Here is a 14,310-nt window from a genome sequence, read left to right as displayed (position 1 = left end):
AGTTTCACAAAGACAGACTGTGACTGTGTCTCAGATATAACAGTCAGCCTTCAGATAGACTGAGTCTGAATTCATCTGTTGCACAAAGCAGTTTAGTTCTTCACCATCTTAAGTTGGACTGTAGTTCGATGAATTCTGGGTAAATTAAGACTCTTTATCGAAATTTAAAAAATGTCCGACCGAGGAGCCGCAGAAAATGTTTGTCTTTTGGAAGAATTCAACAGCTACAAAGACGTTTACTTGAGAAATTCAGTAAAGTTAGATAAAAAGAAAAATCTGATTTGGAAAAAAAATCGCTGCAGTCAATTTTAGCAAACCACAAATGATGAGCCAGCACAGGTGTCATTGATTGTTACCATGGTAACATTGCTTTTAGGCCTGAAGCAGTCTTACTTGCATCAGACTAATCTATAAGCATAATTAAGACTGGACCAACACTACAGACCAGTCTGAAATGTCTTTGTGAAACCGGCCCCAGGCCTCAGAGACTTGAACATGTGGCTTTGGATAAATTCTAAGGTGATGTCTGTCAACAATATGACTAGTATTCTGTACACTGTTTATCAGCCTGACCAGTGTGTGATACCGTAGACCAAAGGCAACACAGGGACATCCAGTTAAAAAGACAGACTGATGTTAAAACAAATTTGTCTTTTGGGGCTTTAAAACATATAAAACATTTCATTAAAGCCATACAAAGACAGAAATCATCATTTTAAACTCGCTGCTCTCCTCCTCTTCAGGGAAGTCTCAGCCGTCTCCCTCAGAGCTGCTGGATCGTGGTGGACCTCCAGCTGGTCTGGACTCATACCTCAACAAGGCCAACTCCTGGCTGACTGGGAAAAAGGATGCTGCCGAACGCCTCCTTAAAACTACACCTAAGCCTGACGTCAAAGGCTTCTTTGGAGGCCTAGAGAGCAAGCTCAGGAGCTCAATGGCTCCTAAGCCTGAGTGAGAAAACGCTCAGTTAATTCATTTTCTTCACAAGCATAGTCTTATATGATTTGAATTCCTTACTCTTCCCTTCCTCCGTTTCTCTCCCTCCTAGACAAGGGGAAAGCCCAGGTGAGACGAAGCCCAAATCACCAGGTACAGTGCTCTTACTGCTGTTCAACAGACAGTACAGGAAAAACCTTTCTCCTTCTCCACTGATCTGTTAACATTCATAAACTGTGGTTTAGAAATGAATTTAGCTTTGGCAGTGCCTCATGTTTTGTCTTCCTCCACAGTGTCTGAGGCTCCGGAGGAAAAGAAAGGAGAGAAGGTTTACCTGTACACTCACCTGAAGCAGCAGCCTATCTGGTAAGTCGTTGATCCATCATGTACTGTCCCTGTGCCTCATCAGAAGCTCATTCAGATGTCTCTGAAACATTTTACAGTGCATCAAGACTGTCTGCAGAAACCAAAGAGTAATGTTAATTTTGTAAAAGACAGTATTAAAATGAACTCAACTTTATATTACATATATTCTCCACTGAAAATCTGCCTTCTAAGTATTGAATACATGCTGCCGACTGTATCGAGAGCAGCATATCTATGTTTGTCGCCATGGTTACTATAATAACAGTCATGGCTTGGCTATGCTTAGGTGAAGTTAATGATTTGGGTTAAAATAAGTACTTCCTCAACATTAGACGATCTTTGTTGTCATGGTTACAATAGAGGTTGTGATGTTGTACTGAAGTATCCAGGATTTTTCCTTTCATCCTCTTCTGACGACCAGACATTAGATTAGATTAGATTAACTTTATTAATCCCACAACTGGAAAATTCATTTACACATCATTTAATTCAAATGTTATTTCCATGAAAGACAAACTTTGACAACAAAGTTTGTTACAATCTAAGATCGATAACGGCTGTTAATATAACGCTGATTAACAGTTAATAATTAGTTAGTTAGTTAAAAATCCTAGTGCTGTTGTACTCTATATCAGCATTCATGGAATGCCTCTCGTCCAATCAAATTACTTGGTTGGAACTAACTGTTGTATAATCATGGATACAACACAAACTGCTAGAATGGAACAGCGCTCTCCTGTGTCACATTCATCCATCCACCACAACCTCCTCCTGACGTGGACTTAGTCTCTCTTTATACTACGTCACCGCACTTTTCCCTTATTTCCTGTCATAATTACTACAATACTAGATGTCGCCTAGCAACAAAACATAACAATGGGTCATAATAATCTGCTGCACAGATGATCTATGGGCTCATTTCTTACAGGAGGACAGTCTCTGAATTCCCAACAGTTGCAATGGTTTCAATGGTGACCAAAAAAAAAACCTCTCAGACTACTACTACTAGCCTGATCAGCTTCTCTCCTCACGATCTACATGTTTAGTTCTGTTTCGCTCTCCAACAGTATCAGAAAAATATCTAGTTCTTAAGCCACTCTTCACCAGCTAGTCTCTAATTTCGTCTGCGGGTTATGTACAGTGGCTTTATTAGAGATTAGTTGGGCAGATGAGAGAAGCTGAATGCTGCAGGAGCGATGTGCTGCTGTATCTTTGACTGTTGTTTGGTGCTGGACAGGAAGTGCACAGTTGGCTCTCAGAGCTTTTTGATTAAGAACAGCTTCCTCCTGCAGGAAGAAGAGGGACACTACGAGAGCAGAGAGAGCGAAACTAAACAGTACAAGTTTCCAGTCAAAATAATCAGCCAAAAAGTTAAAAGAGACAAAAGTTCTATAGAGATGAAGGGAATGGTTTGTCACTACAACTGAACCCTTTCACATACAAGTACACCATTGTTAATGATTGTGGTGCTTATAATTGTAACCATATTTCCTGCAACGTGGCTGTTTGGTGGAGGCAAACAGCCACAAGGAGTGTTTCACAAGAGAAAAAAATACATAGATCTATAATAATATAATAAATTGATAATTCAAATTCAAATCTTTTTTTTCTTTCTTACCTATTTAAATTATGTTGTGGCCCCTAGGGACCTCTAGGGGGGTCCTGACCCCCATAACTGACAACATTAAGCGTGTATCAAAGCATTGTAATATGGACCACATCACAGCTTAATGCACCACTGTGTGGGATACAGAGTAATCTATTGACCATGTGCCGTCATGTTTTTGTCCTGGAGAAATGTTCTTTGCAGCCTCATCTCACGTGTTGTAGTGAAGTAGTGGAGGCAGGAAACTTGTAATGTGTCGTCTGTTCTCTGTCAGGCACACGCTGAGATTTTGGAACGCTGCTTTTTTTGATGCCGTCCATTGTGAAAGGAAGAAAAGATCACCAACCACAAGGTGAGGGTGGACGGGAGTCTGAACAGATAAATGAAACAATTTACTGTTTTATTAGTATGATATATTACAAATTTTGGTATCTTTTAAACCCTAAGTGCTCTATTTCTCTCTGTGTGTTCCTTTGTCACTGTAACTGTGCATTGAAATATTAATAAAGGTTGAAGATCCTGTATGGATGATCTGCTGCTTCAGCAAAGACAAATCTCACAGTGCTGTTCAGTCTAAACCACTGACAATCTCCTGATGCCCCACACCTCTTCTCTTCTCTTCTCTTCTCTTCTCTTCTCTTCTCTTCTCTCCTCTTCTCTTCTCTTCTCTCTCTCCTCTTCTCTTCTTCTCTTCTCTTCTCTTCTCTTCTCTTCTCTTCTCTTCTCTCCTCTCCTCTCCTCTCCTCTCCTCTTCTCTTCTCTTCTCTTCTCTCCTCTTCTCTTCTCTTCTCTCCTCTCCTCTCCTCTCCTCTCCTCTCCTCGTCTCTTCTCTTCTCTCCTCTCCTCTTCTCTCCTCTCCTCTCCTCTCCTCTCCTCTCCTCTCCTCTCCTCTCCTCTCCTCTCCTCTCCTCTCCTCTCCTCTTCTCGTCTCTTCTCGTCTCTTCTCTTCTCTTCTCTCCTCTTCTCTTCTCTCCTCTCCTCTCCTCTCCTCTCCTCTCTAAGCTGTTGTTGTTCACCCTCTTTCTGCATGTTGACTTTGTCTCTTTGTGCCTTGCTGCCGGGCAGGGGAACGCAGGATGAAGAGAAAGACGAGAGGTCTGTCCTTCTATTTGTCCGCTGCCCTAGAAAAAAACAAAACAAAGGAAACAAATAAACAGAAAGAAAAACAAAGTCAAACAAAGAGGAAAAGCACAGAATTAAGGAGGCAGACAGGAGGAGAAGGGCAGAGGCTCTGCAGTTTGAGTCACAGATCTTCTACAAACAGTATCTGGTGACGTCAGAGCTGGAGGGGACAGAGAGCTAGCTGAACACACTGTTATTGTGTGCTTCTGTATGGTTTTAAGAAAAATATTGGTAGATATTTTGTTACGTGACACATTGGAATATTTTGTGTATTTAGCTTTTCCCTTTTTGGCTTGGTCTATGAAGATGAAGAGCTGTGTTTAGAGTTGCACGACTAGCCAGAACAAGTAGTAGTTTGACTGTTGGTCAAACCAGACAAGACAGTGATGGTCTGTGGTGTGTGTGTCTAAGACATTTAAAATGACCCTGAGGAAGAGGAATTGAATCTTTTGTGTTCTTGCATAAATAAGTACAAACTATGCATAAAGCTCCTTGGTTAAATCTATAAAGGTGGCAGAGTTTATATAATAGATTAAAGTGCAGTTATTTAAATAATTTCTGTGTCAGTGGCAATTCAATAATATTGACAATATTTTTTTTTTAAATTCAACCCTAGGTGACATTTACATCATTAAAATGAAGCTTCACCAACAACAGCTAACCACAAAGTTATTATATATTATATACTTAAGAGATAGCGGGGAACTGTTCATAGTCCTGGTAGCATGAAGTGTGCCGCAGGAATAATTACAAGATTTTACAATGTTTTAACTATAATCAATTAATAAATTCATCAATTCAAAAATAAGTGATTGAAAAAATTGATAGACTTAAAAAAGTTAGGCTTAGCTAATTAACAGCTGATTTGCCAGCTGCTATGGAGGTGTCTTCGGTCACAGCTTCTGATGCTGTTTTCACATCTTTAAATTTTACCGTGTGGAGTTTTTACCACTAGTTGTGCTGTGGAACAATGTTTAAATTGTTTATCATTGATTTGTGCACATGCATGTGGTGGCACATCCATATAAGAGCTCATGTGGGGGATGGGATAGAGAACTTTTCCACTCATTCACAGCTGGTATTTCTAAGAAAAGAGATTTCAAAATATTCAAAATATCAACATTGCAAATGTTTTATGAGCAGGGAAATATGTTAAACATGTGAAAGAGAAACAGTGAATATAAACATAATGCGTTTGTTTAATAGAAAACTTCACCTGCTACCTATTAAATTCAAGAAAGCTTCAGTGTCTTTCAATCAAAGTTATCACATAGTAGAAACTGTAAATTTTAAAGCAGGAAACAAAAGAAAGAAATGCAAGATAGAACACAGTAAACTCCCCAAAAAATCCTTAAAGCCTTATAATTAATGTAGCATTCCATCTTAAAATTGTTGATTATGTGCAACTGTGATTATGTTTTAATATGTTTTTACTTTGAGTTATTAATGCTTAATTGAAAAGCTAATTTGATTAATCAGTTTGTCGCTTTTAAAAATGTGTCAGTATCTTAACTGATTATAATTAAACATGGTGCAAGTCTATAATCATTCCGCCGGCACACTCCAGACTCCACAGCTGCCAAGACAGATGACCCACACCACACATCCTCTTCATCAGCTGTGACGGGCGTGACACTGTGAATCAAAGTGAAACAGACGGTGCGTCGAGGAGGGGGGTTAATGTGGGAGCAGCTCGGTGCTCAGGCCTCTTGTGAAGGGTGAGGCTCAAGGTCTGGGAGTCACCCTGGGTCTAATTTGCAGTTTGTCAGATGCGCTCCAGTGAACAGAGATAGGATAGTCACTAATGGTAAATCCCCAGACTGGATGACTGGAGTCTGGTGTGAGACTGTGTTGTGTGTAAATTAAAAGATATAATCTGTTTAATCACAGCAGGGCTGAACCGTCCACATCCCCTAGAATTATAAATTGGAAGCAGTTTGACTTATGATTATAATTGAATCACTGTGTTTGTGTAATGTTGTTTTATTTGGTGAACCCTATAATTATATTTCTGCTTCTGTTGGCATGTTGTTGTGGTCGTCTAATAGGCGATGTGATTCACCTGGGTATTCTGTCATGCTGCTGTTGAAATGATTTTCGTGGCGAGTAAAAGCTTCACACCCACAGTTAACATCCTGAATGTGCAAAGAGACAGTGTTAAATGTCTGGGATGGTATTTATATCCAGAGGCAGCAGCACTGCAGTCTGAAGTCTCTGTCTCTTCACAGCTCACTGCATGTTCACGCCATTAAGCTTCTTGCATGTGATGGTTTTTCTACCTCCATCTGCATGTTCCCCTCGCTGTCTCTATCTTTGCACATTTCTAAGTTTACACTGTGGATTGATAGTCCAGATATGGAGAGATATGTTGCACATGACATAAATACAAATAAGTAAACACGTTGCTGTTGCATTTTTGTCGATTTTGATGTTTGGAGATGTTACTTTTCATTTCTTACCTTAACAGGTCGTGTGAGTTGATGTGTGATGTTGAGATACTTATGATCCTCAGTAGAGTATATAGTAGATTTATTCTTTTTTGGCTTTTTTGGCTCAGTTTTTCACCTGGTCCTGAGGGAAATACCTGGATTTTTAGCTGCTAAATGCTTAATTGAGGTTTAATAGACACTTTTTGTTGCTACCTGATGCTGCTGTAAATGAGACAGATGAGAAAGGAGAAGCTGAAATTCTCTCTAGAGCTAAAGAAAACACTGGAGTCAGGCAGTAATTGTGGGTGCATCACCTTTAGAGCCCACTTTGTTGTTACATATAGTTCATCAGTTAGCCCGTTCTTATTATTGTCTTGTTGTCCATCAAGGTTTTTAGATATAAATCTCACCATCATCTAAGAATCTGTATCTGTACAAATCTGTATTTTCATAGTGAGGATAGATATACCTATAGAAGCTCTGAGATGCAAGTAAAAAAAAGTATGTGTTTTTGTAATACTCATTTTGGCCACAAGAGGCTGAAGTGCACCACTATTTCAGTTTAAACAGGACCAAAAGCGTTCATGTTATTTTTCAGGTCATTTTTCATTTCTCCATGTGCTCTAAACAGAAGGTGGTGTTTCGTTTAGCTATAAATGTATTTGAATCAGCAACGTTTTTCTGCCAGAGAGGCTTTAAAGATCTACGAACCCATATAATGAGCAGGTCACAGTGGATGTTTAGGTTAGACATAGGATTTTCACCCAGGAGACTGAAGTTCAATTCCTGTTGTACTGTATTTATTGACTTATTTACCCTAAGCTAACACATGGTATCTCTACCTTGTGTTTAGAGTACATGGAAATTAAAAATCACCTGGAAATTCCTGTAGTCCTGGTGCATGTCAGCCTCTTGTGGCCAAAATGAGTATTACAGAAACACACAAAAACAAAAACACTTCTGACAAAAAAATCAAAACAAAACCAAAACACTTGCATCTGTAGGCTTCTGTATATATACTGTATATACCTGTGTTTTAGATTTCAGCATCAATAATAATACAGGTAATTTGCATTTGTTGTTCAGGACAGCAAAGGAAAGTACTTCTTCATAGTCACGTGAAGTAGTGAAATTGTACAGTTTTTACCCAGTGTTTTTTTTTTACAACTCAGGTCAAGTCAGCCATGGAAAGATTTTTCAGGTTATTAAGTATTTACATTAATACACAGTGTGAATCTATGCTTTTCATCTGCTTGTTAATAATAATTTGGGAATGAGTCATTTGTTGTTTTATTCTTTCGCTGATGGCCGGTTAATGTGTTTCTTGTCCTTTAATATTGTTTCATGTGTTTTATGTGTAATGGAATCTTGCTTTTTGGTTTCCATTACAAGATGAGCAGTTACAGGGATGGATGTCATGGATGTCAGCTTCTTTAGGCAGATTACAGAGCTGTTTTAACCATAAAAAGTAGAATAGTGAAAAGTTAAAGATCCCATTGTCCTGCATTTTAAAGGTCCCATATTTTCCCCTTTTCCTGTGCTATATTATATATTATATTATTATTATATATATTATATATAGTGTTGATCCATAAGAAGATATATTTGTGGTTTTAAGAACCAGAGAGGAGCCTCTCTTCTGATTGGCTCTGTCTGTTTTCTGAGTGATCCACTAAAAATATAGCAGATTCCAGTTAAACACTCAGAGAAACCAAATCCTGCAAGGTTGGATGGTGGGTCCGGGTGGGCGGGGCTTGGGGTAGGGCTGAGGGCAGTGACTGCTTTCTTGTGACATCACAAAGTTTCAGAAGTCCTGACAGCTGGTTTTAAGGCTCAGTTTCTGAATACAGCCTGTGTGCATTTCTCTGTGGACTGAGGCTTTGATACTTTCACAGTGTTAATATAGAACCTAGACCTGATCTATAATCACACTACACATGGACATCTACCTTTAGACTATATGGGACCTTTAAAGTTGTATGTAAAACCAGTCTGCTGTCTATGGTATTGCTTCAAAAAGTCAGCATGACATCGACAGGAGATCTTTTTTGACACCCAACCCTGACCTGTTTCTGTAGAGAAGCTGAAGGTCCAGTCGAGACTTGAGAATTAAAGCCTGGTTCTGACTGTCTCTGTGCTGCAGGGAGAAGTGGTGTCACATGACCCAGGAGGAGAGGGACGACAGCTCCAAAATCGATGAGAACATTGTCTTCGGTCAACTGGGGTGAGGATGCCAAAGTGTTGTCCGTGCACTCATGCAATGGAATAAAACACACAGAGGCTTTAAGCGTTGTTACATTTTTCGGACACGCACACTGACATTTATTAAACACCACAGACACATTGTTGTAATTATTATATTACTTTCTAGACCAGTTGGAGGACACATGTCCAGTTGGTGCCCCTGTAGTGTAGTGGTGGTGGGGGGTTTTTTCTACTCTGTGTCTGATTGGCTTACCCTGATATTCTTACTTAATCCTAACTGAGTACTAGCCAATCAGAGGCAGGGGAGGGGTGGGTCTTCGCACACCTGGGGGCCTCGCGTACGCACTCTGATGACAAGATTTACATCACTAGGACCGTAGCAGACCCTCAAATACTTGTGTATGCAGAAAGTCAGATTGGAGCTGGGAGGAGTTTCAGCTGGTTGCTTACGGAGGCCTCCTCGTGGTAAAACAAGTGAGGCTACGGGTCCCAATAATAACAATAATATATGATATTTATTTTACGTAGAGAAGTAGAGATTATACTTAGGTTTAGCCATTTCCTCTCTTCTGATGCATTTAGAAAAATAACTTAACCATTCCTATTATAGATGCAGATAAAGCACACTTTGTAGGAGAGGGTGTGAAACTGTACAGAGTCATTTATCACTGGCCCACATATTGTCTTTCTTTTGATAGTCTACTCAAAGACAAGTCAAGTTTGTTGTGAATATTAAATATAGAACACATGTCCTGTGTTTGTAATAGTTTCCATTTGCACTGACATGAGTTTGTTCTTTTGTGTATTTTCAGGACATTCACCCATAACATGCTGGCGTTTGGGCTCAGTAAGAAGCTGTGCAATGACTTCCTGAAGAAGCAGGCAGTGATTGGGAACCTGAATGAAGGTAAAGTGTTATAATTCAGCGGGTAATTCACACTAAAACATTTGAACTTTCAGCCCAGTCACTTACTTGGTATTCACAGTCGTAAAGCAGAGGGGTGAGAGCAGCTTCCCTTTTACACCTGATATTAACGTGTGAGCTGGATCTCTTACCTACACACATGTTAATGTAGTTTAAATGCACACTAAGTACACTGCAAACAGAATGTGATCGGATCAGCCAGACCACTTCTGGAAGTGACTCACACTGTGATCAGATCTCAGCACATATAAATGACAGTTGTACAGCGTGAACACTTTCTTTATGCGGCTATTTTAGTGTCATGTCATTGTATAGCTGTCTGCCAAAAAACCACTTTACACTTCCTGCCCAACACCAGACACCAAACAGCAGACAGATAAAGAAGCAGACATTCCCTCAGGAGCAGGCAGAGAGCAGAGGAGAGATTCCACTCCTCAGGTGGCCAGGAACACAACACCGTGTGAATGATAATGTTGCTCAACAGTTGCAACAGTTTGCTGAAAAGTTCATCTTAAAAGCTGATATGTTTATTTAAATGACTGTAATGCAGTTTTTTACTCATTTTCAGAACAGTACAAGTTGCTGAGTGACCACATAGAGAAAATGGCGGCAGAGTGAGTTTGAGGACGACAGGTTGCATTTCGAAGTCTCCGCATCAAAGACTGAAAGCAGACGTCAGATTTCCTTTCAGCTCCTCATAGTGACCAATTCCCTGTTTGACTGTTGTTGCATTTTGTGTGGTGCACTGCTGAGAAACAGCATAATCCTCTGCACTGAACTGTGCCATAGTTGTAGCAAACACTTGTTTATCCAGCTTGATCGTGCTCTTCTGCATCCTGTTCCTGTATCAGCAATAATACGATATCAGCAGCTGGTGCATACTTCAATATCTGTAACGCCTCTGTCTGTGACCTGCTTTACCAAAACTAGAAGCATCAAGTGAAACCACCAAGTATAAAACCTGAACATGCTCGGTATGGTGTCAGATAGATAATGCTGTTTTATTCTGTGTTTCCTTGGAAACCCTATTTATTACATGTTAGCGTAACACATCTAATAACATCTGGTGTGTCATCCTGACGTATCATCCTGCCTTGTTACATTTTATATAAATGTCCACGCACAGGTCGAAGCAGACGGGTACGCGGCTCATAGTCTTCTAATCTACTCTTTATGTGGCGTCTAAAGCTGATTACTGTACACTGTAACACTGTAGTATCCTTATTGGCAATACAAACTAATAATACAGCTTTGAAATCATGTAATATATAACTTTATTGCTGGCATTTTAAAATGGCTGAAGTAATATCCCTCCATGACCTCTCTTAAAGAAATAAATGGTCTGCGCTCTGCCAGGTGAGGCGCCCCTCATCACTCTTTCTCTCCGCTAGAAACACTTCTGTTGTGTTGTTCTTGCAGCACGTATTGTCAAATTGATGAAGATGTTTTCTGAATTTGTTTGTGTTTTCTTAAGTTGCAGTGTGTTGAGCTCTCTGGGCCATCGTAGGAAACACCTACCAGCACTTCTGAAGCTCACAAGTTAACATGCATTTTGTTTGTTTAATTCACACAAAACTGAAGTATAAAAATGACAGTTTGCATGTTTTGTTGAAACCACAACTTGTGATTTTTACACTTCAGTTGTTGTGTGGATTAAACAAACATGATATGATGTGTTAATTGGTGTAATTTCGAGGTGCTGGTAGGCGGACGGGCTGCTGTAGGGAGGACGTAGAGCAGAGGACGTCAGTAGAGTAGGCAGTCCTTGTGGCCCCAGGACACATTTGCGTTCACACTCCTAAAAGAATTTGGACACATGTGGCCCGGACCACCTCCAAATGTATCCTCGATATGTCTTGGGTGTGTTCACACCTGAACTTAGAGTGGACCACTTGTGATCAGATCACCTGAGACGGATGTTAATATCAGGTCTGAACAGGGCCTGTATCCTCCTGCTTCCAGTCTTTACGCTGAGCTAAGCTAACAGCCTGCTAGCTGTAGCTTCATAGTAGACAGACGGTGGTATCGGTCTGCCACTCTTGTTTTGTCTTTCTTCTTCTCGTCTTACTTCTTTAGAGAAATGCTGCTAGCTTTTTCAATTCCATTTTTGCCGCTCTCACTCCGACACACATTTATAGCCCAGTGGTAGTGATTTTATGCTTTCATTTTGATTTTGATTAGAAACTGATCCCTTAGGAAGATTTCCCTTCCAAAGTGCCTTCCATGAAAGTTAATACACTTGTCTTTATCCTCTGATGCTTCCCTTGATTGAACACTAATGCACAGCCTGCAAAGACCACTTTTTTTTTAATCATTCCCTGCTAAATTCACAACTGCTGCAAATACAATTCACTGTATTTCTATCTGTAGTGGTTTATATTCATTTAGTTGGGCTGTAATGCCAACAGCATAGCTGAGCTCCGGCCCGCCATACACACTCTTTCCTGTTCTGCTGCATGTGCATCTATCTGTGTGTCTACCTAGCATGTGGAAACAGTATCAAGCAAATGTAAAGTGAGTGACTGAACTGTGTAGTGACACTCCCTAATTGTATTACTTCATCTTGCCACAGCGGGGTAGCATTGTGTCTTCATTCAAACATCCAACTCGTCTGATTCAAGACTATATCAATGTGTGTGAATATGAAATATGGTTGTCTACATTTGAACGTCAGGATGATGATCTCCCTGACAGCCATTTCAAAATTGTTGTAATCTATTGTGTCAATGAAGTAATTCTGTAAATACTGTAGATATTTCTCTTTATGTTGTAAGAATTTAATCATGTGCTGCTGTCTGTGAATTGTGGGTCTTTAATTGCAGATGCATAAACAATAGATGTACAGTAACAGTGCTTTGTGGCCCTTGCGTCCATGAGAAATATAAATGTCTAACTGTAGTCATGACCCTGAAGTGCCCCCGTACAGACCACCTGTGTGTGATGTGGTCATTCAGTGTTTGCCTGCAGTTGTGCAATAATCTCCAGTGTAAATGCAGCTGGATGACGTGTCTTCATGTCGTCTTCTACACGCAGTCTAATCATACAAATCATATGGAAAGCCTTGCAGACCTCTGTCCGCTTTATACTTTTTTTTTTTTAATTAGCTCTGTTAATTCTCTCTCGTGTCCCTTTGCATGTACGTCTCTAATTCATTGAAACATATTTTTAGGCTTTGTGCAAAATGGCTGTTTTTTCCTGATGTGATCTTTGACTCCTGATTTGGTTGAAGTATTTGACCTGTATATTAGTAGCTCAGCATGAGCCATTTGCACTACATTTAGTCTCAGCATCTCTACACAGTAATCTTCCTCTGAATAACATTGATGCCTTTTATATTTGTTCTGCATGGCCAGTGCTCTCTCTCTCTCTTTACATGGAGCATATCCTCTGTGAAATCTTGATGGTAGTTTCTCTTGTTGACCGATTTTTGTTCCGTATCAACCCAGTGAAATTTATCATTGCAGGAGTACATTAGGTTTTTGTGGAATTGCAAAGTTGGTATTGTCCCTGTGTCCCCAGTTGAAGTTTAGTTTTGGGGTTCCGTGCTAATATTTATCATACATTGTGCTGTGTGATGGCAGCTAGCCAGCATTATTCAAACCGAGATGAAGATTCATTCAAAACAAAATAAAAGACCATTAACTCGCTGTAGCTAATGTAGCCTTTTTTATTCTGGAGCTATCTCAGGTGAACATTAGATGATTGACATTGACCCAAATCTCTCACTTCATTTGGAAAAATAAATAACTAGAGAAAGTTTATGCAAATTTTACAAATTAATTTACAAAACTGCCACTGACTGAAAATCATCTGAGACTACCTGTTGTTTATTCAACAGTAGGACCTAGTTCATATAAAAAACAGTAATATTCTGCATGTTAGCATATCTTCCTAGCATCATTAGCCAACTGCCATCATGACAAAAAGTACTGACATTTATATAAATGTGTTGTGTTGTAAAAGTGAAGTGTTATGACTGAAAACACAGTATGCTAACGTTCATTAGCCTGTGACTAGGCTTGGTTTAGCTGCTCTGACTGTAATTCCTGTATGTGATGAAGTGGTGACGATGCTAAATGTAACCTAGCTAGCGAATGACAGCAAATAAAGCATTTGGGAATCGAGGCTTAACTGCGAAGTCACATAGAATTTAGCATGTATGCTATCAAATGTTAGCTGGCATAGATGGTATACGGGGATCACGAGGTTAATATCAGTGTGTACATGTCTATCTGCTGGGTGTACAGTCGCCTCATTTGCATGGACATGTAATGTTGAATCAAGTTGCTGAAACTGTAATAAATTTATTTTTTGATGTCACTTTTTGTGGATCTCTTCCTGGATTTGTGCACTGTCCTCAACGTGTCAGTAAGTGTTTAATAATATACACATACATTGTGTTTGCACTGTTACTGTTTACCACACATTTACAGATACACTATCTCAACGTTTCAAAAGTTTTTTTCTGCAGATCTTTTATTTTTATGCCTCTGTGCCGCCATCGGTCAGAGCTGGAGGCATATTGCTTTTCGGGGTTGTCCGTCCGTCCGTCCGTTCCATTCTCATGGATGTGATATCTCAGTAACACCTTGAAGGAACTTCCTCAAATTTGGCACAAACATCCACTTGGACTCAAGGATGAACTTAATTGATTTAGGTGGTCAAAGGTCAAAGGTCAAGCTCAGTGTGACCTCACAAAACACGTAAGCCATTACCTAAGA

General features: G+C 39.8%; 1 protein-coding gene across 2 annotated transcripts in view; it reads left to right on the top strand.

Annotated features, from left to right (window-relative positions):
• Positions 1–13,909, top strand: part of kiaa0513 (KIAA0513 ortholog) — a 33,735-nt gene extending 19,826 nt beyond the window's left edge. Inside the window, exons 6-13 of one of the 2 annotated variants that reach the window (XM_056386920.1) lie at positions 744–951; positions 1,049–1,089; positions 1,230–1,302; positions 3,183–3,260; positions 3,974–4,003; positions 8,603–8,683; positions 9,477–9,571; positions 10,158–13,909. In XM_056386920.1, the coding sequence (XP_056242895.1) occupies positions 744–951; positions 1,049–1,089; positions 1,230–1,302; positions 3,183–3,260; positions 3,974–4,003; positions 8,603–8,683; positions 9,477–9,571; positions 10,158–10,207 (656 nt within the window). In that variant the 3' untranslated portion in view covers positions 10,208–13,909. The remainder of the gene's footprint in view (positions 1–743; positions 952–1,048; positions 1,090–1,229; positions 1,303–3,182; positions 3,261–3,973; positions 4,004–8,602; positions 8,684–9,476; positions 9,572–10,157) is intronic. The other variant, XM_056386921.1, reaches the window with a different exon arrangement.
• Positions 13,910–14,310: the final 401 nt, after the last annotated feature.

The sequence above is a fragment of the Seriola aureovittata genome, chromosome 10, assembly GCF_021018895.1.
Source record: "Seriola aureovittata isolate HTS-2021-v1 ecotype China chromosome 10, ASM2101889v1, whole genome shotgun sequence".
NCBI lineage: Eukaryota > Metazoa > Chordata > Actinopteri > Carangiformes > Carangidae > Seriola > Seriola aureovittata.
The sequence above is the reverse complement of the archived record's forward strand: the minus strand, read 5'-3'. Positions and strand labels throughout refer to the sequence as shown.